Consider the following 21,605-nt stretch of genomic DNA (forward strand, 5'->3'; position numbering starts at 1 on the left):
GTCCTATGTCGTGGCCATCCTTCCGTGTCAGTGGAACTAACCCAAGTACCCAACTATAGGGGATTTAAAAGCAAGACCAGTCATGCCACAAAGTATGTAGCCAGTGCCCTGAGGCTGGGCATGGAGTTTGCGTCCCCCCATCGCTCTGGTGAGCAGTGCTGTGGGAAACACGCTTCCTGAGCTCAGGAGCGATCTGGCGGTCAGCGCGGCAGTGGGTGGATAGGCAGGCACAAAGCGCCCCTCCGTCTCACTCGGCCCGCTCCTTCTGCTGCAGGGAACCGGCTGGACGAGGGCTCGGACGTGGAGTCAGAACCCGACCTCCCTCTGAAACGCAAGCAGCGCCGCAGTCGGACCACGTTCACGGCTGAGCAGCTGGAGGAGCTGGAGAAGGCCTTCGAGAGGACCCACTACCCGGACATCTACACCCGCGAGGAGCTGGCTCAGAGGACCAAGCTGACGGAGGCACGTGTGCAGGTGAGACGGGGCCGTGGGTGTTTGCCCTGCGGGCATACTGAAGCTGGCGGAACGGAGAAGGTGGAGGTGGCCGGTGTCCCAGGGTTGAGTGGACCCCCAGAGGGCTCTCCAGCGGGTGGTCCAGGGACTGTGTAGACGAGGCACGTAATGCGGAGTAAACGGGCAGTAAGTGCTGCTTGACTCACTGAGCACAGGGTGGGCAGCCCTGGGGGAGCCAGGACGTGCAGCGAGGCCTGCTGGATTGTGTTCAGGCCTCCAGGGAAGGGCCAGAAGAGAGGGCTCAGGATGCATAAACGGCTCCAGGTCTCTGATAAGGGAAGGAAGTGACTAGAAGGGAAATTGGTGAGCGGCCTAGCTTCTTAAGACTGGTGAAGAGCTTCCCATTACAGGCAGCATGGAAGCACACGGAGCAGACACGTTCCTGGTGGGTTAGAAGCATCAGAGGGAGGATGGGCAGACCTTGAACACTCCCTCCATGCCCATGAGTGTGGTTCCTCATCAGGGGGGCTGGGGGCGGGGGAGGTGGAGAAGGAGCCGAGCCTGCCTGGGCTCAGCCTGGCCCTCACCTGCCACCTGGCCAGCAGTGGGGGAGGGAGCAGTCTCCTGTCCCCAGGTCAGGGAGGAAGACAGAGGGTTCCATTGAGCATCTCCTGAGGGGACCCATTCCTGGCCCGTCTTCTCAGCGAGCGAGGGAGACGGGTCTGTAGGAGGGCCCCCCAAACTGTTCACTAGGGACTCCCAGCCGAGCGCAAGCAGCCTTTGCTGGGCACCCACTTTGAGCCTTCTCACACATGACCTGGTGGAACCTAAGACCACCTTGTCAGGCTTGGCACCTCCGGGCAAGCCACAGGGGCGGAAAGAGGCTTGGAGAAGAGGCATGCCCAGGGGCACAGAGCTGGGCCCCCGGAACTCAGTCCCGAAGGAATCCAGAGCCCAAGTTTTTTCCATGGGGAAGGAAGAGGTTGACTCAGAGCCTAGGATTTGAAAGCAGTAGGGAAAGTTCTAGAAGCAAGCTGGTATGGAGCCAGTGTACTTCTCTCCACCCTCCCCACCCCCACTCCTGGAGTAGCGGGTCCGTGGCTGCCTTTGAGGAAGACCCCCAGGGGAAGGGAGCAGGCAGCAGCAGCCAGCTCGTCTCATTCCCACCCCTGCTCTGCAGGCTGATATCTGAGCCTGCCCTGGGCTCCGGGCCTCCCTCCCCCGGCTCTGATCCTCCTGCAGCTGTTCTCCTGGGCACATTCCTGGGTGCTTTCTCATTCCCACGTCTGGCGGCTGCGGCTGCTTCCCACCACCTTGAAGCCTGACTGTGCCTTGTAAAATTTCCTGGCTGTCAGGGCCGTGCTTTTATTGGCCCAGGGGACCCAGAAACAGGTGTCACTCAAGGTCCAAGGACGGAGGGGGGCTGGGAATAGGGGGAGCAGGCAGAGCCCAGGCAAATGCATAACGAGGGAGCCAAGGCAGACTTCTTGCTCATGCTGACCCCTCTGCCATCCTTTGGGCTCCCCCAAGGCAGTGAGTCTTCCCAATTTTAGCCTGAGAACTTAGCTTAATCCCAGCAGGGCAGAGGTCCATATATGTTGGGTTTTAAAAGGACAAACAAAGGTTGACTCCCGAAAAACCAGGACAGGAATATTGATAGAACATTTGGCCTGGAGGAGAGATTTGGAAGAGGCAGCTAAGAGGCCGCTGATGGTGGGACTGGGAGCCACAGGCCTGGGTTTGCATTGGTCTCTGACTCTAATCAGCTGAATCACCTTCAACCGATCAGTTTCCCTTCCTGAGACTTCATTTCCCATCTGTAAATAAAGGCAAGGATCTGAATGATCACCAACGCTCCTTAAAGTTCTAGGATCCTTATTTACTGACAATCAGAGCTGCCTGGTGAGGTGATGAGATCTCCATTACTAGAAGCATTCAAGCCAAAGTACAATGTCCAGTGGATCAGAAAAGCTGGTGAGAGTGCTCCTGCTGTGGGTAGTCGGGCAGGGAGCTCAAAGCCTTCTGAGCACTGCGCCGAGCCTATGGTGTTGGGGTCTCGGGTCTCTGTTTCTAAGAGTCTGTGGTTCTGGGATTTTGCAGTCCTGAGACATGTCATCTCAGTGGCCCCAGTGAGGTGGTGGGAGGGTAGAGCCGGTCAGAGCAGGCTCAGAGCCAGATGCCGAGGTGTGAGGTCCAGCTCCACCTGGACATCCCTCTGGCCTTAGTTAAGTGGAGGTGACATTAATAGCCCCCCTTACTCTGAGGGTTCAGTGTTCCCACATGAGAAAAACACACACTCAATGTTAAGAAGTGGCTGGCACACAGAAGCGCCGCAGGCGGGGTACAGTCTCATTAAGCTGCACCTGTTCTTGATGGTTCTGATCCTGGCCACCATGGGAACTCCCGGTGCCTTCCTCTGGCGCTCACTTAACGGAGCACCTTTCCCATGCAGGTCGCTGGTCTAGGCGCCGGGGACCCAGCAGACAGAAATCTCTGCTGTCACGGAGCTGTAGCCCAGGAAACAAGGAAACAGGAACACATGTCAGGCGGGGTTCTAGTAACCCAGATACGTTCCCTCCCTTGGGCTCTGCTCCAGCGGGCTTTTGAAGCCTGCAGGTGTCACTTGGCATCTGTGATGTCTGGGGGAGACACCCCTGTCTCGCCGGCAGGCAGCAAGCCACCAGGAAGTGTGGGGAAGGGGGTCAGGCAGGAGGACACATGCCTGGGGACCAGTAACTTCCTCTGGAAGAATCTTCATTTTTAAACAGCTGGGGGCCAACCGCGCATCTTCCTTGGAGGTAAACAAATCCACTTTGTCCCAAGTGCAGGGATCTCTGAGCCTGCGTATTTCCTCCAGAAACAGAGCCACCCTGAATGGAATCCCATTTTAGAAGCACTAGAAGAACTCGCTGATGAACTACGGTGACTGCATCTTTCCCTAAGAGTAGATCGTGTTTATCGCGCCCTTCTTCTGTGCTAGGGACGATGTGTTCCACCTATGTTATCCTTAGCATCCTCCCTGTAATCCTAGAAGGTCGGTACGGTCAGTCACTCCCTTTCCAGGTGAGAAACCTGAGCTTTAGTGGAGGACAGAAATGTCCTAAAGACACAGTTACGAAGCACCAGTGCTGGGACTTGAACCCAAGTCCGCCTGTCCCGTTCTTTTCTTCTGTGCTCCATCCAGAGAAGGACCAAATGGAATATTCAGCTCCGTAAAAGCTGCTTCCCGCAGCGTCCTGCTCCCAGGGCAAGGTATTGATAGAAGGATCAAAAATGGTTACCAAAACTCGGCCTCTGCTCTCAAAGAATGCAGCGCTGATCGGGGATTCTGGGTGGGTGCTGGGGCTACCCCTGTCCCTCCCGAAGCCTCCGCTCCCCTCCTGTGAATGGGCCACTTGCCGCGGTTGCTGGCTAAGAGCTCCCCCAGCTTAGCCATCAGAGGCTTTTCTAGAAGGATGAGAGTTGCACATGTTGTTCTAAGCACTTGGCCAGTGTGAACTCATTGGAGGTCCAGAAGCACCGGAGGGGATTGCCAGTGTTAGGTACAAAGAAGCAAAGGCACAGAGGGTTAAGGGAATTTGCCCATCCTAGCTAGGAGTTAGAGGTAGGAATCGAGCCGAGGCTGTCGGGCTCTAGAGTCCCTGCTCTTAATCATCCTGTTATACTTTGTGAGGAGGGAGGTGCCTGCCAGGAAGGAGGCATTCCAGGGAAAACAGAACAATAGAGGAAGAAGAGGTGAGAGAATTGACAGCAAAGGGCGTGTCATCTCCTCCAGGAAGTCCTCCCAGATTCTGAGAGGTGAAGTTGGAAGCGCATCCTCACACCTCCTCCCAGCACCTGTATGTCCCCTGAGCTTACTGCCCTGGAAATAGGCATTCTTTGCCTTGTCTGTCACGTGCCCAAGCAGAGGGCAGCTTGAAGGAAGGCTAGGACTGTCCTGTTCTGTTCTCCATCTTTGGCATCTGGCTTGGCACAGAGCGGAGTCCCAGCGAGGGTTTGAGATGAGAAGGAAGGAGCGAGAAGGAAAAGACCAGGAAGGATGGGGGGGGGGGACGTTTCCAACCTCCTTCAGTATTCTTCCTTCGAGGAAGGGGTGACCCCCAGCTAAGGGACAGCGGCAGCGTGCCACACGGGCGCAGCAGGTCCCACAGCTAAGTCATTCTCAGACCAGCTTCGAGACTGCTGCCACATAATACAGGTTACGCGGATTGTAATTCAGTTCTAAAATAAAATCGATATATTTTCAAGTGAAAGCATCTACCACTGTTACATAAGGAAGGCCTCTGGAAACACGAGGGAAGGCCGAAAAACACGGTGGATGTCCCGCAGGAGAACAGCACAGGCTGGGGCTCCTCTCTGTGTGCTAAAAAGGAAGCTCAGCAGGTGTTAGCCAGGCACTGAGGCCCCATCAGCACCAAGCCCAAACCTTGTCTCCCCGACACCCAGATGGCCTAGAGGACAAGCAGAGCGGTTCAGGGCTCTTTAAGGTCTGCTGTCTGGGATATTCCTCCCGCATGGGGTGCTAGGAGGCACACCCCTTGGGAAACACAGAATGAAAACAACATGAGCCCCTCCCCCTCTCCCAGAAGCAGGGAGTGAGGAGACACTGCCCCCTTTTCATGGGTTCAGAAGCTCCTCGGTCCAACAGTTGGCATCCATCCCACCAGGAGCCCCCTGGGGATTGGGAAGAAGCCGGGACCTTAATTTTGACCCAAAGCCCATTTTTCACTTCTGATCTGACCACCTCCTCTCCTTTCTCTGCGCGTCTTCAACGCGTCAGAGGCAGCTTTTCTGTTCATCTGTCTCGGAAAATTAAGCAGAGCTCCTCTCCTCCAGAAGGATCCAGAAAACGAAAGACACCAGGGGCACAGAAGCACTCTGCTCCCCACCATCCAACTGAGACTGCCTTCACCACCCCGCCCCCCGTGTCCATGGACATGGTCTACCGGTTGGGGGAGGGGATCTTAAGTGATCCTATGCCAGGACAGGTCAAGGTCTTCATTGGGTGCAGCGGTTGGCTCCCAACTGAGACTTACGGCACCAGCCCTGGCAAAGACACACCAGAGCATGTCTCTATAGCCTTGTTCATTCCTTTGTTCGTTCGTTCATTCAACAAGTATTCCGTGAGCACCTATGGAGCCCTAATCCTTGAGCAAGGAGGGTGTGGCCTCTGCCCATGGGACTAGAACCGGAGAGGGAGACAAAGAGAAGCATAGCCCAGAAACAAATATGTAGACTAAGTGCGTGTGTGGTGGGGAGCTCATGAGGAAGCTGGGGGCCTCTGGCGAGGAGGCAGGACCTGCCTGAACTTGCCTCAGATGCGGTGATTAGGGAATCAGAGAGGAGGAGGCGTTGCCACCGAGCCTGCTGGTGGAGGAGTTGCCAGCGGGAAGAGGGTCTCGGTTAGAGGGAACAGCATGTGAAAAGCCCATGGGTGGAAAAGAACCTCCCACCCCCCGAAGCAACCCTTGGGTCCCACACTCATTCCCCTTTTTGGGCCCAGAACTCATTGCAAATCCAGACAGGGGAGTTTAGAAAGTCAGACTGATTTAAGTTTGAACCTCAGCTTCGTTACAGCCAACTGTGTGGCCTTGGGCAAAGTATTTGACCTCTGTGAGCCTCAGTTTCCCCTTCCATGAAATGGGTCTAAAGGGATGTATCTCATGGGTCTCTGTATGGACAGACGTGAAGCATCAGCCCAGGGCTTGGAGCAGAGGAAGCCTCAAATGTGTTAGGTTATTTTTCCACGGATGCCTAATGAATGCCTGTGTCTGTGTAAGGTGGGTTTTCCAGATCGAGGGGGCCTGTGCTGGGTAAACAGAATTTAGCAAAGCCAAGCCACTTGGCTCTGAACAAAGGACTGGTTCTTGCATCTGTCTCTGGCCAGTGGCTCTGGCCAGGTGGGGGGCAGCATGTGTTAGAATGAGGGTGGTCCCCCACGGATGTCCTTTAGGACAGGAGCCGCTACAGTGGAAGGAACACTGCACCCAGAGTCCTCCCGGACCTGGCTACGCATCCTGCTCACCCTATCACGTGGACGAGTCCCCTGCTGTCTCTGCATCACTGTTTGCTCATCTGTAAAATGGGGATAACAATGATATTCCCCTCGCTGGTGGTGAGGACAGGCTGGGATCACACCCACAGGAGGCCTCTGCCCGCTATCCCGAGCTGCAGGAGGCTGGGGACCTCCACAGAGGAGGGGATCCTCCACAGAGGAGGATCCTGGTTGGACAGAGGGTGATGGCTCGGCGACCGGTTCTAGCTGTGGCTCAGCTCTCCACTCGGAGGCGGGCTGAGGGCTCTCCACTCTCCGCTCTCCACCCCCCCAGGTCTGGTTCAGTAACCGCCGCGCCCGCTGGCGTAAGCAGGCAGGAGCCAACCAGCTGGCAGCGTTCAACCACCTTCTGCCCGGGGGCTTCCCGCCCACCGGCATGCCCACGCTGCCCCCCTACCAGCTGCCGGACTCCACCTACCCCACTACCACCATCTCTCAAGGTGAGTGTGCAAGCTTGTCAGGGTACTCCAACCACACCTTTTCACCCCCACCCCCACGTTCCTCCCTTCCTTAACCAAAAAGGAATCATAAGGGCTAAGTTTTAAAGGTTTTATTTATTTACGTGAGAGAGAGAGAGAGAGCGAGTGAGCATGAGTGGAGGACCCTAAGATCATGACCTGAACCCAACTCAGATGCTCAACCAACTGAGCCACCCAGCTGCCCCAGGGCTATTTTTTTTTAAATGACCATTTGTCTATTTGCATATGGATAGACTATTACCACACACACACACACACACACACACACACACACACACACAAAGGTCTTGGCCTTAAACTTCTTGGTTCTGCCCACAGACCACAGAGCATTCAGGTGAGGGCACAACATAGCCTTCCCATACACTTTTAGCACCGAGCTTCTCACACTGTAAAGTCATGTGCCTCTCCTGCAGTCATATTAAAACATAGAAGTGACATACAAGGCTACCCTCCCTCCGAGACCTTCCTTCCATTCTGCCCCAGCCCACCAACTCTCTTCCCCTCCCAGCACACATTAGCAGTCCTACTACTTGATGTCCCTATGGCTCCCTCTTAAAGGGCTAGCAGTCTGGAATTCTGGAAGCCCAGGAGACAGGGGACCTTCCCTATGATTCTTGATGAAAAATGGAGGATTGTCCCGTCCTCTGGAAGGCTGCGTGGAGGAACCCTGGCAAAGCAAAACAGCAACCCTACAGCCAGGAACGGAAACAGCAGCTCAAACCCTGGGCCCACCACTCACTAGCCTTATCACCTTGCACAAGTGCCCCGACCCTCCCAAGCCTTGGTTTCTTCATCTGTAAAATGGGAACAGTATTCTTGCTTCAAACCCTTAGCCAGTGCTTGTAAAGGCGCCAGGCAAGTGGTTGGTCCCCACAAATGCTATCGGGACAGGTCTGGGTAGATTAACAGAATTCCCAACAAGGCGTGACTCTGAGTCCAGAGGACACTTATTGAGCACCTACTGTGTGCCAAACACTGAGCAACATGGCTGGCTCACAGTTGCCTTGGAGTTTACGTGGAACGTTGCTTAGCTGTCTGTCCAGACTCGGCTAGTCCCTCGTGCCCAGCCCAGAAGCCAGCTTGCCCCATCCTGAGTAGTGAGAGTAGGTGGTCCCCTCCCTCTGCTGGGTGGACACTGGGAGGAGGAGGCTTCTGGCTTGTTTTCCAAGCAGGTGCTTCTTTCCCTGTGCTGGGACTCCCACCATCCCTGGGCTGGGGCCCCTCGCTCAGGCCGTCTTCTGGGTCTCTCCACAGATGGGGGCAGCACCGTGCACCGGCCGCAGCCGCTCCCTCCGTCCACCATGCACCAGGGGGGACTGGCCGCGGCCGCCGCAGCCGCCGACACCAGCTCTGCCTACGGAGCCCGCCACAGCTTCTCCAGCTACTCGGACAGCTTCATGAACCCGGCGGCGTCCTCCAACCACATGAACCCCGTCAGCAACGGCCTGTCTCCCCAGGTAGGTGGCCTCACCAGACTGGTGCCCGGGAAATGGCAGACTCTTGGGTACCTTGGAGAGAGCTACAGTGGGAAGTGGAGATGCTCCTTCCACCTTCACGGGGCAGTGTTCTGGGATCCTTCGCCCTGGGTTCATGTTCTTCAAGCCGCAGGTCCTGGTGACCCAGCAGGCGGCTGCGGAGAAAGGGCTCTGGCCACCAGCAGCACACAGAGACCACATTATAGATGTGCTCCTGGCTTGACAGTCCCCCAGAGCTTTTGAAACTGGCCCTCCACCCACCTCATGGCTGCTCGGTCCATAAAAGTCGGGTATTTTCACACATTGTGTGGGTTGTACCGTTTCCTATGGGATGCTGACTGTGCTTCGCACTTTGTTCTAGAACCAGGTTCTGGATGCCGTCCTGGGCTCCATCTCTTGCCTTTCCCCAGGAGTGACCTGTGAGTGAGAGGCAGCATCCGATCGGTAGTGAGAAACACAGCTAAGGTTCTAGAGTTCTAGACTGGGAACCTCATGGGGTCTCCCATGGGGTCCCTATGGGGTCTTGGAGCTCATTCTCTCAAGTCCAATGGGTTGCTGGCAAAGTCCTTCAGTGCCTACTCCTGCTGTCAGAAGTCATGGGACTGCCCTTAGATCAAGTCAGAAAGACAGGGCTGAGGCTGATGGCAGTGACCAGTGGGTCTGGGGGGCAGGATGTGGTGATACATGTGACCTTGAGAGTTCTTTTCTGGGGCTACAGCAGGCTCTCAAATACCCACAGAGGAAAGAATTAAATCCAAGGTTGGTTTCACCCTTCCTCCTGCCTTCTGAGTCGCCTCCCTCGTGTCTATGGGGACACACCTGGCGCGAGCTTTTCTGAACTGTTGTGCTTCGGGTAGGAAAGCTGGAGTCTTGCAGGGGGTTAAATCCCATCTCCACTGCTCAGGGCATTGGGAAGTTAGCATTGCTGAGCCTCGGTTGGTCCCCCATAGAACTAAAGAGTGATCAAACCAGGTGTTGCTGACCTCCTAAGAAGGGTGTTTTCTGAACTTAGCGTCTAACTGGCCAAAGCCTTAGCACCCAGCCTGACACCAAATAGGGACCAAAAAACATTAGTCCTCTTGCCAACCCCCCATCGCCAAGATGATTCAATTAGCGTGAGAAATCTGTTACATGAAGAAAAAAGGGGACCAAAGGGAAGGTCAGCTCCAGCCCCCTGGCCATATCCATCTAGTTTCTTGTTTTTGTCAATAAAGTTTTATTGGCACATAGCCATGTCCATTTATTTACGTATTTATGGCTGCTTTGGGGCTATAACACCACAGCTGAGAAATTTCGAAACAGACCACCCGGCCCACAAAGCAAAGAGTGTTTGCTCTCTGGCCCTTAGAGAAAACCCATTGCCAACCCTTGGTCTAAGACCTTTGCAAGAATGTTCATTTTCTGCCTGGTTTGGGTTCATCCCTGTTTGCCTCTGTTATCGAGTGTGGTTGACAGCTGACTGCATTTTCGTGTCATCGTTTATTTGTGGGTGAGATTCCTTCACCTCTCTCTGTCCTGATTTTTCCCATCCATGATATGGGGATGACACTAGCATCCATCTCATAGGGCTGTTGAGGAAGCTGTGAGCGGACAGGCATGAAGCACGTCGCCCAGGTCCAGGGCAGAGCTGAGCCCTGGGGGACTTGACCAGCTCCTTGCAGAGCTCCTAACGGTGGTGCACCACGTCCTGTTGGAGCGCCCATTATGGGGCGGGGATGATGCAGCCGGCAAACCAGAACGTTTACCTGCTGGAATGTAGCTGGCGTCTTTGAGGCTCAAGGCCATGGCTTCAGTACTGAGCACACACTGGCTGAGCTAACCTTCCAGAGAGTCAAGAGACGGACAGGACAGGACCCAAGAGCTGGCTTGGTGACCGTGGCCATGGAGACCCGAGGTCTCCACACCTGAGGATGCAGTCCAGGCCTGGCCTCACGGTATGAGACAGGTCACAGGAGCATCACTCGGAAGTCCGAAGATCAGATTATATGGGCCAGCCTTCTCACTTCATGAATGGGGACCAGGGACCCGTTGGCCGGGCAGAGCCCAGAGTCTAGGGCACCGTCTTGCCGACTCGCAACCCACTGTCTCGGCATGGGCTGAGGTTTCTCCCCAAAGCCCAGTTTTGTCACAGGGCAGAGAAGGGACAAGCAAATAAAAGGCCTCTGGCTTCTGGAGCTTGGCTCAGGGATGCGGTAAAAAGTAAGGATGTCCCAGGACCTGTGTGAGCCCAGAAACAAGCCTCAGGGAAGGAGGATAAAAAGAGAAAAAGGAGGGGGAAAAAACAGCCATTACTGTAAGCAGCCAGTAGCCTGACCTTCTCCCTGCCTGAGCTGGACCCTCGCCTCTCCTCCCAGAGACCCTTGCTTGGGAGGCTCCCCCCTTCCCCACTTCAGGCAGAGAGGCTCTGAGGACATGATGGATTGGGCCAACTCTGGAGACTTGCCCAGAGGTTCCCACCAAAGGTGTGAAGACAGATGGAGGGTCTGACGGGGGCAGAGGGGACCAGGAGGTGAACAGCTGCCGGCAGGGAGAGGGGGCTGCACGGAGTGGGGACAGGAGGGCAGGCTGTGTGTGCTTCTGCCCGTGTGAATGGCCGGGGTTAAGCTTCAATTGCTTCCGGAGGAAGGGGGCAGCCGGGGATGTTTCTGGGTCTTTACAAGAGTTCCTGGTATTTGTGAGTCCCGGGACGGCCCCTCCTCCCTCTGAGCGGGCCAACTGCACGATCGGGCACATGGGCGCCATCTCGGGAGGGGTGCGGGCTGGCGCTCTCCACCAGGACAGATCTACTTCCTTGGGTCTCATCCTCCGCCCCCCAGTAGCAGGGTGGTTGTCCGGAGCTCATGTGGGCCAGAGGGATGGGGTGGGCTCCGTCTGGGATGGGGCTTCTCCTCCTCTCAGACCGCAGGTAGCCTTAGTCCTTGTTCTTACGAAAGCCCAAAGTGATTCTTTTGGGAAATGAACTTGGGGCTCTGCTGAGCATGTGCTGCTCACACTGGTCTGTGCGCTGCTGCCTGGAGAAGCCCCCCCCCCTCCCGGGGCCCGACCTGGGTCTTTGTCTCAGACCCAACCTGGGAAGTAGGGGCTGTCAGGCCTCAGAGTCTCCAAGGAGAGACCTGCCCAGCAGAATCCCATGGAAAAACCACTGATTCAGCTCTGCCTTGGACCCTGCACACTGGGTGTCAGAGAACAAAGAGTTACGGAGTGCCTGCCATGTGCCGGGCACTCTTCTAGGCCCTGGGGATAAATCAGTGCACATCAGAGATGAAGACACCCCCCCCCCCACCGCCCTCATGCAGCCGGCGGTCTAACAGGACAGACAGACAATACATAATAAAACTGCAAGTTCACGTAATGTATCTAATACCGCTGTGGCAAGGGCAGCTAAACTTGCAAGCCTCTGTGGCCCGCACCCTGTTCTGAGTGTTTCCTCTACCCTCACTACTTGGGTAGCAAAACCAGGATTCTGCTCTCCTCTCTGGAGCCTGAGACCAGAACTGACACCACCCTGTGACCTCAGAAATATAAATGCTTACCCTCCTTTATGGAGACTGGCAGAAGAAATCCTCTCCCATTCTGCTCAGTGGAGATGGAGGGGAAACCTCATTCAACCCATGTCCTGGATGAGAAGACTGAGGCCAGGACCTCAGGTTAGGGGCCAAGGGACAGAGTTGACTCACATGGGCAGAGGCTTTCTGAGAACTTCAGACACCAGTGAGGCTTGGTTCCCTCGTAACCCCACCCCAAAGCCCAGCTTTAGAAGATCAGGGACTCGGTGCTCAGCACGCAGACGTCCCCAGTTTTGCACATGGGGTCTTTCTGAAGATGTACAAGGAAAACCAAAGCAGTTGACCCTTGAACGATGTGGGGATGAGAGGTGCCCACCCCCACAGATCTGAAAATCCATGTCCAAGTTTTGACTCCCCCAAAACTTTACTAATAGCCTGTCATTGCCCTGAAGACTTAGTGAGAAGGTAAATAGGGCACGGATACCTGTTTTGTAGGTTCTATTTCTTTTATACTGCATTCTTACGAGAAAGTGAGCTAGAGATGTTGTCATAAGACAACCATAAGAGGGGCACCTGCATGGCTCAGTGGGTTAAGCCTGTGCCTTCTGCTCAGGTCATGATCTCAGGATCACGCCTGGGATCAAGCCCGGCATCCGGCTCTCTGCTCAGTAGGAAACCTGTTTCCCCCTTCCCCTCTGCCTGCCTCTCTGTCTACTTGTGATCTCTCTCTCTGTCAAATACATAAATAAAATCTTAAAAGAGAAAGAAAGAAAGAAAATCATAAGAAGAAAAGCATAAGGAAGAGAAAATACATGTGCAGCGGGGCTGTGCTGTAGTCATTGAAACAGCATCTAGAACAGCGCCTGGCACAGACGAGGCACCCCGTAACTGTTTGTTATGTGAGAGGCGGGGTCCAGGGCAGAGCGTATGAAGTGTCCCCACACATTCAAACCCATGTTGTTCGAGGGTCAGTGTACTGCCCACGAGATGTAGGGAACTAGGATTCGCAGATCCCCTAGGCTGAGGTCCTTGGAAATGGCTCTTAGATAAAAAAAAAACAGCCTGGGACAGCTTAGGGCAAGAGTGCAGTCCTGTCGTTTTGCTGAAGGCTACGGGCAGGGTGGGGGCTTGTGCTTGTGCTGGGGGCTTCTTCAGGATCCCCTCAAATTGGGAGCTCTCTGGGAGAGACCTGGCTTCTACCGCTGCCCTAGGGCATCTACGGGTAGAGTTTTATCTATGGATGGCGCATCCTTGGCTTGAGCTCCCCAAACCCTCCGGCTTTTTAGATGCAGATTCTGTCAGAGTTGGAAGTGGAAACTGAGGCCCAGACAGGGAGTGAGAATTGCTCCAGGCCCCCCAGAACCCCAACCCCCCAGCCAAGGGCTCCTGCCGCTGCCTCCCAGAACGGGGGTGTTTCTTCCTGGCCACCTCCGCTCATCTCGCTCCACATTCATCGTGTCCTTTGCTCCACTCTGGAGCTTAAGGGGAAGGAACCTGTACAAGGGATTTACATATTTACCTTTTCCTACACTGAACTCCCGAAACGGACTCTAAGTGTACGGTTCTCATATAGCCACGATCCCCGAACAGCAAGTCTTTTTGTCCTTTTCAGCTCCTTGATGTTCTCCTTTCCTTCCCCTCTTTTGCCCAGAATAATTACGGCGACAGCTAACGTGGAGTAGACGCTCCTGATGGGCCGGCTGGGACAGAGATAAACTCTATAACCACTTTCCCTAACAGAGTCTTGGCCACATCTTGTGACTTTCAGATTATAGATGAGAAAACCAACTTGTCTGGGGCCATCCATCCATCCAAATCCATCCATGCACCTACCATGTGCCAGGCTCTGTGGTAGGTTCTGGAAAGTGGCAGCGCTGGGATGGGAAGGGTCTGCTTCCAGAGCCCACCGGGCTAGCTGTTCTATCTGCTGCCCTCCCCCAGGTGCGTCCTGCACCCCATCTGGTGAAGCTGACGTTGGCACCCACGGGGCATGGTCAGGTTCAGAGTCCGAATCCACAAATGCTAAGCTTTCCCTTCCTCCTAAAAGCTCAAGGCTTTATTTTAATTTCTTTATGAAAGGGGTATCCAAATGCCTCACCATAACAGATGCCCCTTCTGGCATTCTGCGAGGGCCCCAGGGGAGCCGTATACCTATAGAGAGCCAGATCCCACGGAAGCACTCTGGCTCTAGGAAGTCACTGAAACTCTGCAGAAAACCTCCGCCTGGAGAAACAGGTTCACAGAGGTTCAGCAACTTGCTGAAGGCCACAGAGCCTCTGAGTGGCAGAGCCAGGACCACGCACTGTGCCTTGCGGTGACCCTCAGCGGAATATGACCGCTGGCTCTGGGGAACTGAGCTGTGCCCCTCATGCGGTGGGCTCTGGAAACTCCCTGTGCCTCTTTCTCCTATCACTTCCTCCTTGTGTTTTTTTTTTTTTCTTCTCTTTATTGGCGACACTACGTTTATAATAAGCATTTAAAATGAGTCTTGCTGGACCAGGGATGAGGAAGGAGGAGGGAGTGGGAGATTTGTAGGCAGGAAGACGGGAGGGGGATAGTGGGGTGTTAAATAGCCCAGAATTTTTAAAAAACTGATGCAAATCACTGGTAGGAGAGAAAATTATGTGCAATTACGTCCCGATATTGGAAGGTTTTGCCTAGCCCAGGCAACAAGATCTCATTAACAAGCAGAAAATAAGATTGAAATGGTGTGTAAAAGAGCTGAAAAATGAATTTGAATGCTGCGTTTGTCCACAATTACCCCCTCCTTCACACGTATTTTATTGCAATTTTTTTATTATTCTTAATCTCTCCATTCCTCAAAGCAGATTGGGGACATCCTGGCATTACCAGGGCATCGGGAGGAGGTGTGGAGGATTTCCTGCTCCCCTGAAAGGAGACCCTTCTTTCTCACATTTTCCAAGGTTGGGTTTTGGAGGGATCAAAATTCATTTCTCCAGCTTAGTGGGTTGTAGGAACACGGGGCTTTAACCCCAGCCCCCAGCCGAGTGAGGCGTCCAGCCCTTCCTTCTCCTCCCTTCTGGGCGCCTCTTCTGCCTCCAGCTTCCTTCCCCGTGTCTTCTCAAGATCTCTCCCAGGTTTGCCTTCTCCCCGGGGATCTCTCCTACAGGCCCTCCCCCCACCACCCAGTAGGAGGAAGAGAGGGGCAAGACACTGCTCGGCCCCTTGCCATCAAGCAGCTCTGGGGTGGAGTTCTGATTCAGCCATTTAGTGAGTTGCTGTGTGGCCCTAAGGCAACTTGCTTAACCTCTCTGGTCTTCATTTTTTTCCGCCTGAGAATGGGAGTGATAATCCCTACCTTTCAGGGGGTGCCATGAGGATAAAGGGAGAATGTGAGTAAAATGCCTGGTACATAGAAGGTGCTTACTAAATTCTAAATCGTCTCTCGTTCCCTGCATCCTCACCCCTGCCTCCGCATCTGTATCTTGGCCTCCAACTCTGCTTACTCCCTTCTATCTCTTTCCTCCTTCCCTTCCCCCCTCGCTCTCCTACCCTCCCTTCCATTAGTTGGAAAATGCCTGATTCGCTTTCCAGTCCAGGACAGGGTAGTATGTCCCCCTGACCCCAGTCCTGGGAAGAGAGGGTGCTGGGCGCAGGAAGCGCCCTCTTCTGCAGAAAACACGGGGAAAGGCTCTCTCCGCTGGCCCGCCTCAGGTCCCTGGAAAGGATGAGCAAGGACGGAAAGAGTGACTGGCTCAGGCTGGAAGGACATGGCTCTGACGCTGAGTGGTTTTCCCCGGGATTACAGAGGAGCTGAGTCACCCCACCCAGCCCACATACCCATTTCTCATGGTGACCAACAGTAACGGGGTCAGGGGTCAGCTGGTGGGAAGGGCTACAGTCTGTGGCCAGAGTTTCCTAGCCTTAAAGCCAAATGCCATTGAGCAGCATTGGCCCTCCCCTGCTGGCTTTCTTCGTACCCGGGGCTAGTCCAGCTCCCGGACAGCCCTCTGCCACATCCACATCTGCCAGCCTCTCTTCCGAGCCCTGATCGAAGCGCCAGGCGGGGGCGGTGGGTAGTATCAGCTCAGCTCATCAGGTGACCCCGCACCCCAAGTGTCCTTTCCCCTTGACTCCTAGCTAGGCCAGCCCTAGGGCAGGGGTGAGTCCCGGGGCTCATAGAATCGGCCGTGGGGCCCGGGGCATCCTTGAGCCCAGCCAGTCCCTAGAGGGACAAACCCTGCCAAGATCCTGCTCTCACAACCAGCTTTGCCTTTGTCCACAGTTAACCCACCTCAGTGGGAAAAGCTGAGTTATCCCCCACCGCTGCCGCCCCTGCCCGGCAGCTCCTCGCCAAACAAAACCACCTGCTCCCGTCAATCAAAGGCTCAGCTCCAGCCCACAGGGAGAGGCCAGGACAGAGCCTCATCTCCTGTGAAAACAGAGCCCTGTTTATTTCTCTGCCTTTCTCACCCCTTTTTCCTGGGTGGAGGGGGGCTGGGGAGGCGAGACTGGCTGGGATCAGGAACTTTCCAGACTGCGGTTGAGGAAGTCAGGTCATGCCTATGTGCAGGAAATGCCAGGAACTGGGGGGGGCCTGGTTTATTGCTTCTGGGTGACTTTAGGGTCTTTTTATCATCGAGGGAGGAGTAGGAGGGTCACCCCTGGCCCTTTCTCCTTCCTTAGAGGACTGGGTGGGATTCTGGAAAGACAGCATCTGGAGTCCACGTCTCTGAGTCTGGAAAAGAGATGTAGGTCAAGGGCTGCCCTCCGTCGGGGCTGCTCTGGGCCGTTTTTTTCGCCTACCACCAAAACAGGTGCAGCAATCTGGACCGTGCACCTTGAGAAGCTAGGGGTGTGAGCTTATGACAGGCAGAGTGAGACTGGGTGCTCAAGCAAGGGGAGAAGGGGAGCCTGGATGGCAGGGACGTGCTCTTTAGTGAGGGAGGCCTTAGCACCCAGTGGCTGATAATTCATTTTGGCACTGCACAGACCCCAGCGTCTGGTACATAGTAGGTCTCCAACTACCACTGGTGAGCCCCTAAGCCTCTGAAACCTGATCACATGCTCTGCTCTGTTCCCAAAAGGTTTTTGAGGCCGCTGATCATTTAGTTTGTACTTGAATGTCATTACTTACGATTCCCTTCAAGTTCATTTCCCTAGCTCCTGTTACTAACACAGCTTCTAGGGCAGCTTCTAGGGAGGCTCAAAAAAGAAACGACATGGCTGTCTCTCTCTAACCAAGTGTATTTCAGGGGAGACAATATTTACGGAAGGGGTAGGAGGCTGGTGCTGGCAAGACAACAGCAAATCACAGGGCAAGTACGAAACCCGAGTCTAGTGCAGATGCGTCATGGGCAGGTGGAATGATCGTACAGCCCAGGGTTCCGACACCAGCTTCCTGCTTCCTTGCTTTGTGACCACAGGCAAGTTACATGAGCTCTCCAAGCCTCGGTTTCCTCCGCTATTAGATGAGGCCGATACTGCTCACCCTGCAGGATTATGAGCAATAATAAGGCCTTGGGAATGTTCATGAGAAACACCTAGTACCATCCTGGGCATATAGTAAGAGATTAATAAGTGACAGTTTCCTCCTCTCTGCTTCTCCCTGCTCTGATTAGAAACCGAATGAGCCTTATTCCTCCTTCTCTTGGGCCATTTCTTTTCTGGGACCAGAGGTCTGGCGTGGCCAGTTTTCAACTGGAAATTCAGGAGATCTGAGCTCCCTGCCAGCTCTGCTTCTCGCCCACTGTGCAACCTTTGGTAGATGCTTCCCCTCTGGGCCTCCGTTTCCCCATCTGTGCAATGCAAGAGATGGTCCGGCTGCTAATTAGGAACCTTCCCGCTCAGAGTCTGCGATTTCTGTGGGTTCTTTGTACGAGCCCATGAGTCACAGCCCCTAGATCAGTGGGCAGGGGCTGGCCCTCCTCTGTGTCCTGGACCCCCTCCTCACCCCCGTGGGGCCCCAGCCTGGGCCTTCCCAGCAGGCCTTTGCTTTAGCCTCCCAGAGCTGCCCGGTTGGGTGGGAAAGAATGCAGATAGAGGATTTGTCCTTCTTTGTGATTAGCACGGGGACTTGGAATGAGACAGTCCCAGCAGATAGAGGGGAAGAAAATGAGGGAGATTAGCAATTAATACAGCAGGCAGATGCGCCGAGTGGCTCCAGGCCAGTCCCTGGGGTCCCCAGCGGGAACGAGGCCGCCAGGATGGCCAGTGACTGGACCTGGGAGGCGGGGCAGTTCCCCAGCTAGAACACGCAGCGGGTCCTGGGAGGGAGGGTCTCCAAAGAGTCACACCGTCCCCTGCCCCTAGGATGTTGTGCCCGCCGGGACTCCTCCTGCGTCTCTCTGCTGTGTCTCTCTCTACTGGGACTCCTCCTCCCCTACCCTGTCATCTCGAAACTGCTCCCGCTTATTCCTTAAGGCTTGGCCAACTTCCAGGACCTTTGCTCACCCCCTCATGGTGGGTTAGTTGTGCTTTCCCTGTGCATTTGTCACATTTTACCGCTGCATTGAAAGTGCTTGTATTACTAGACAATAGTAGGTAAAAAGAACTGTTCCTTTTCCAGAGCACTAACATAGGCCAGACGCTGTGCGAAGCCCCTCACGTGGGATCAGCTCATTTAATCTTTTTGCACCATCTCCTTTGGAGGGGGAGGGCCTCCTAAATGGGGGGGGGGTACAGAGAAACCAAGCAGTTTAAATCATTTGCCTGAGCCAAATCACTAACAAGTGGCAAGCCGGGGACTTGAACCCTGCCCGTCCGGCCCCAGAGACCATGCTCTCACCTGGCACATGTCATGAGAACGGTCTGTTTCCCACTTGCTGGTGAGTTTTCATTGTCGTTATTCCCAGTGCCCTAAGAGGAAAGAGAGCAGGGGTATCAAAACGTGGGCTCTGGGGTCCCTGCACCTGGTCCCAGTCTCTAGCACTGTCACTTCCTACCTGCGTGATTCCAAGGAGAGTCTGCTCTGCCTCAGTTTCCCCTGCCGTCAGTTGGGGCTAGCGGTTGTTCCCATCTAATAGAGTGGTCCGAGGAATGAGCACATTGAGATCTGCAAAGTGTGTTGGCATCTGGCACACTTCGGGGTAGCTATTTGCAGATGGGGCTCCAAGGCCACACAGTGAGTTGGGGCAGGGCCAGGCCCCAGACATCCTGTTGCAGAAATAATGTTCCCCCGGTGCCCTGAAGTTCCCCTGCTCCTTCCTGCCTCCTTGTCTAGGCATCTGCCCTGCCCCAACCTCAGCCCCAGGGTCCCCCTCCCTGTGGACCCTCCCCAGCAGCCCCTCCTCTCTCCTGGCCCTCTCCCCAGCTGTGAACTTTTCTCCAACACTTTTGGGAGTGGGGACAGGTGTTCTGAGCCATCCCGGGGAGTTCGGCTGTAGGATAACGGCTGATGGAGAGGAAACAGGCAGAGAACATCCTCCCCTGGGGCTCCTGGGAGCATCTGAGATCCAGACCCGTGTCTCCCAGGCACTGCTGGCGACTTTGGGAGGTCAAGCCTGAGCGCCATCCCCATTCCTGTGCGGCCTCGCTCAGTCACTTGCACTCAGCACCTGTTTCCTTGTGAGTGATGAAGGACAGCACTTTCTTTAGGATGACAGACTCCCCCCCCCCCCCCCCCCCCCCCCCCCCGCCCCCGCAGTCCCAGCCCAGACAGTCATGCCCCCCCCTTTCGGTCTCCAGCCAGTCTTGCCTCCACGTCCCAACCCCAATCTTCAGCCCAGAACTTTCTCTTGGTCCCAGCTGATGGGAAACGAACCTGAGTCTCTCCTGGACACTTCCCTCTGTTTCTCCGCCTCCCCCACGCCTGGCTCCAGCTCCCCAGCCCTCCCTGCCCCCATCCCTCACCGGACCTCCATCCAGACTGCTCTTAGACCCCTTTCTTCGCTCCTCCCTTCTCTCCACAAACCCAGTCCCGCTCTCCCTTCTCTTTCCCCTAATCTCTGGTTCTCCTCCACTCCCTCGCTCATTCCGCTGTGTCTCCAGCCCCCGCTCCCCCCACCCCCCATTTCTCCTTTCCCAACCTCCCCTCTCCGACGGACCTCGCAGGCTCACGACCCTGGGTGGGAAGGGGTGAGGCTTCGGGCGGGGGCTGGGCGCGGTTCCTGGCTGGGAGAGGGGGACGGGGCGGGGGGGGGGGGGCGGTCGGCGAGGGATCGGCCGGATCCGCGCGCCCGCCCTCCCCTCCCTGCGCTCTGCCGCCGCTGCCGCCGCCGCGCCTTTGATCCATGGCCCGAGGCCGCCTGACAGTGGAAAATGCGGGGAGACAAAACCACTCAGTCAAAGTGATTCCCAACAACTGTCTCCCCGAGATAAGGACGCGCTCGGGCTCGGCGGCCTGCTTAATTCCTGCTGCCCGGGCCCGGGACCGGGGAGCAGCGCGAGCCAGGCCGCCCCCGGAACGCGCGCAGTCCGTCCGGCCCGCGGTCCGGCCAGGTGCGCACGGTGGTGGCCCAGGGGCCGGGCGGCGACAGTGGGCGAGCCGGGGGCCAGGCTGGCGCTCCGGAGAGACGGAGAGAGGCAGGCAGAAACGCAGTTCCTCAGCGGGGCCAGGGCTCCTCCCCCAGTCCCCGTGCATTCATTCGGTTCCCTTGCGCCAGTGCGCTTGCCCTTCCCTCCCCAGGAACATGCTCAGCCTCCCTCCTTCTCTTAGCCAACCCCCCACTCATCTGTCTCGTCTCAGCCCAGAGGCCACTTCCTCTGAGAAACCTTCCGGACCCTCCAGTCTGGGTGGCCACACCCCCTTCCACAGTAGCAGTTTTGGCTCTGAATTCTAACTTTCTGGGTACTGCCATCTCCCCCTAAAGCCAGGACCAGGTTATCCTGGTGGCCCATGTCTCCACCACAAAACCTAGCACACAATAGGGATCCAGCAAACAGCTGTGGGCATGGCTGGACACCCTGACCATTTGTTCTTTGCCCAGCTCCGTGGCCTCTGCATTCGAGGACCTTCCTTCCAGCTAGTTCTGCAAGAGACAAGCAAACAAGCCAGAAGCCTAAAGCCTCTGGCGAGAAGGGGATGCCCCAGACAAGACGAGGAATGGGGGTAGAGGGGTATCTGTGACAGCCCCCCCACCCAATTCCCCTACAAGGGAAATCTCTTCCTCTGGGCTGGCTGAGCCGGACAGACTACCTGGAGGGTTTCAGCTGTGATTCCAGCCACCTTCCTTGGCAAGCTGCGGTCCCACTTGGAGGTCCGGGAGGTCAGATTTTGTAAAGTAAACCAGAAGGGAACCTCCACCATTCTACCAGAAACCTCCACAAAGCTGTCTTTTGCGGGGCAAGAGAACCAGCAGGTTCCCATTGGTGGCAGGGCATGGAGGTCATGGGGAGGCAGAATTCAGCCCAGGATGTCCACATCCAAGCTGGCGTGGAAGGGGTGATGTCGTAAAGCCCTGAGCGCCCTGTTTCTGGGGGGGTTCAGCTGGAGAATCTGGTGTCGGGGATTCAGTAGAGACTGTTGTTCCCCAAGCCTGTGCATCAGAATGATCTGGAATGCCTGTAAAAATCTAAATCCAGGCTCCACCCCGTTTGGTTGATGCCCTAGGTCTGCATGGGGAACAGGAGAATCCGTATTTTCAAAGACACCATCAAAGGCGGCCTGGATTATCAAAGCACTGGATTAGCAAACTTTGGCCCCCCTGTCAGCTTCAGGAGCGCCTTGACCTCCCCT

The 21,605-nt window shown here is 55.6% G+C and overlaps 1 protein-coding gene across 2 annotated transcripts in view; it reads left to right on the forward strand.

Moving 5' to 3' along the window:
- PAX7 (paired box 7) overlaps window positions 1–21,605 on the forward strand; it is a 94,446-nt gene that overhangs the window by 49,694 nt on the left and 23,147 nt on the right. For both annotated transcript variants that reach the window (XM_059376430.1, XM_059376431.1), the window contains exons 5-7: window positions 275–474; window positions 6,783–6,948; window positions 8,242–8,444. In XM_059376430.1, the coding sequence (XP_059232413.1) occupies window positions 275–474; window positions 6,783–6,948; window positions 8,242–8,444 (569 nt within the window). The remainder of the gene's footprint in view (window positions 1–274; window positions 475–6,782; window positions 6,949–8,241; window positions 8,445–21,605) is intronic.

This window comes from Mustela nigripes, chromosome 14 (assembly GCF_022355385.1).
Source record: "Mustela nigripes isolate SB6536 chromosome 14, MUSNIG.SB6536, whole genome shotgun sequence".
NCBI classification, from domain to species: Eukaryota; Metazoa; Chordata; class Mammalia; order Carnivora; family Mustelidae; genus Mustela; species Mustela nigripes.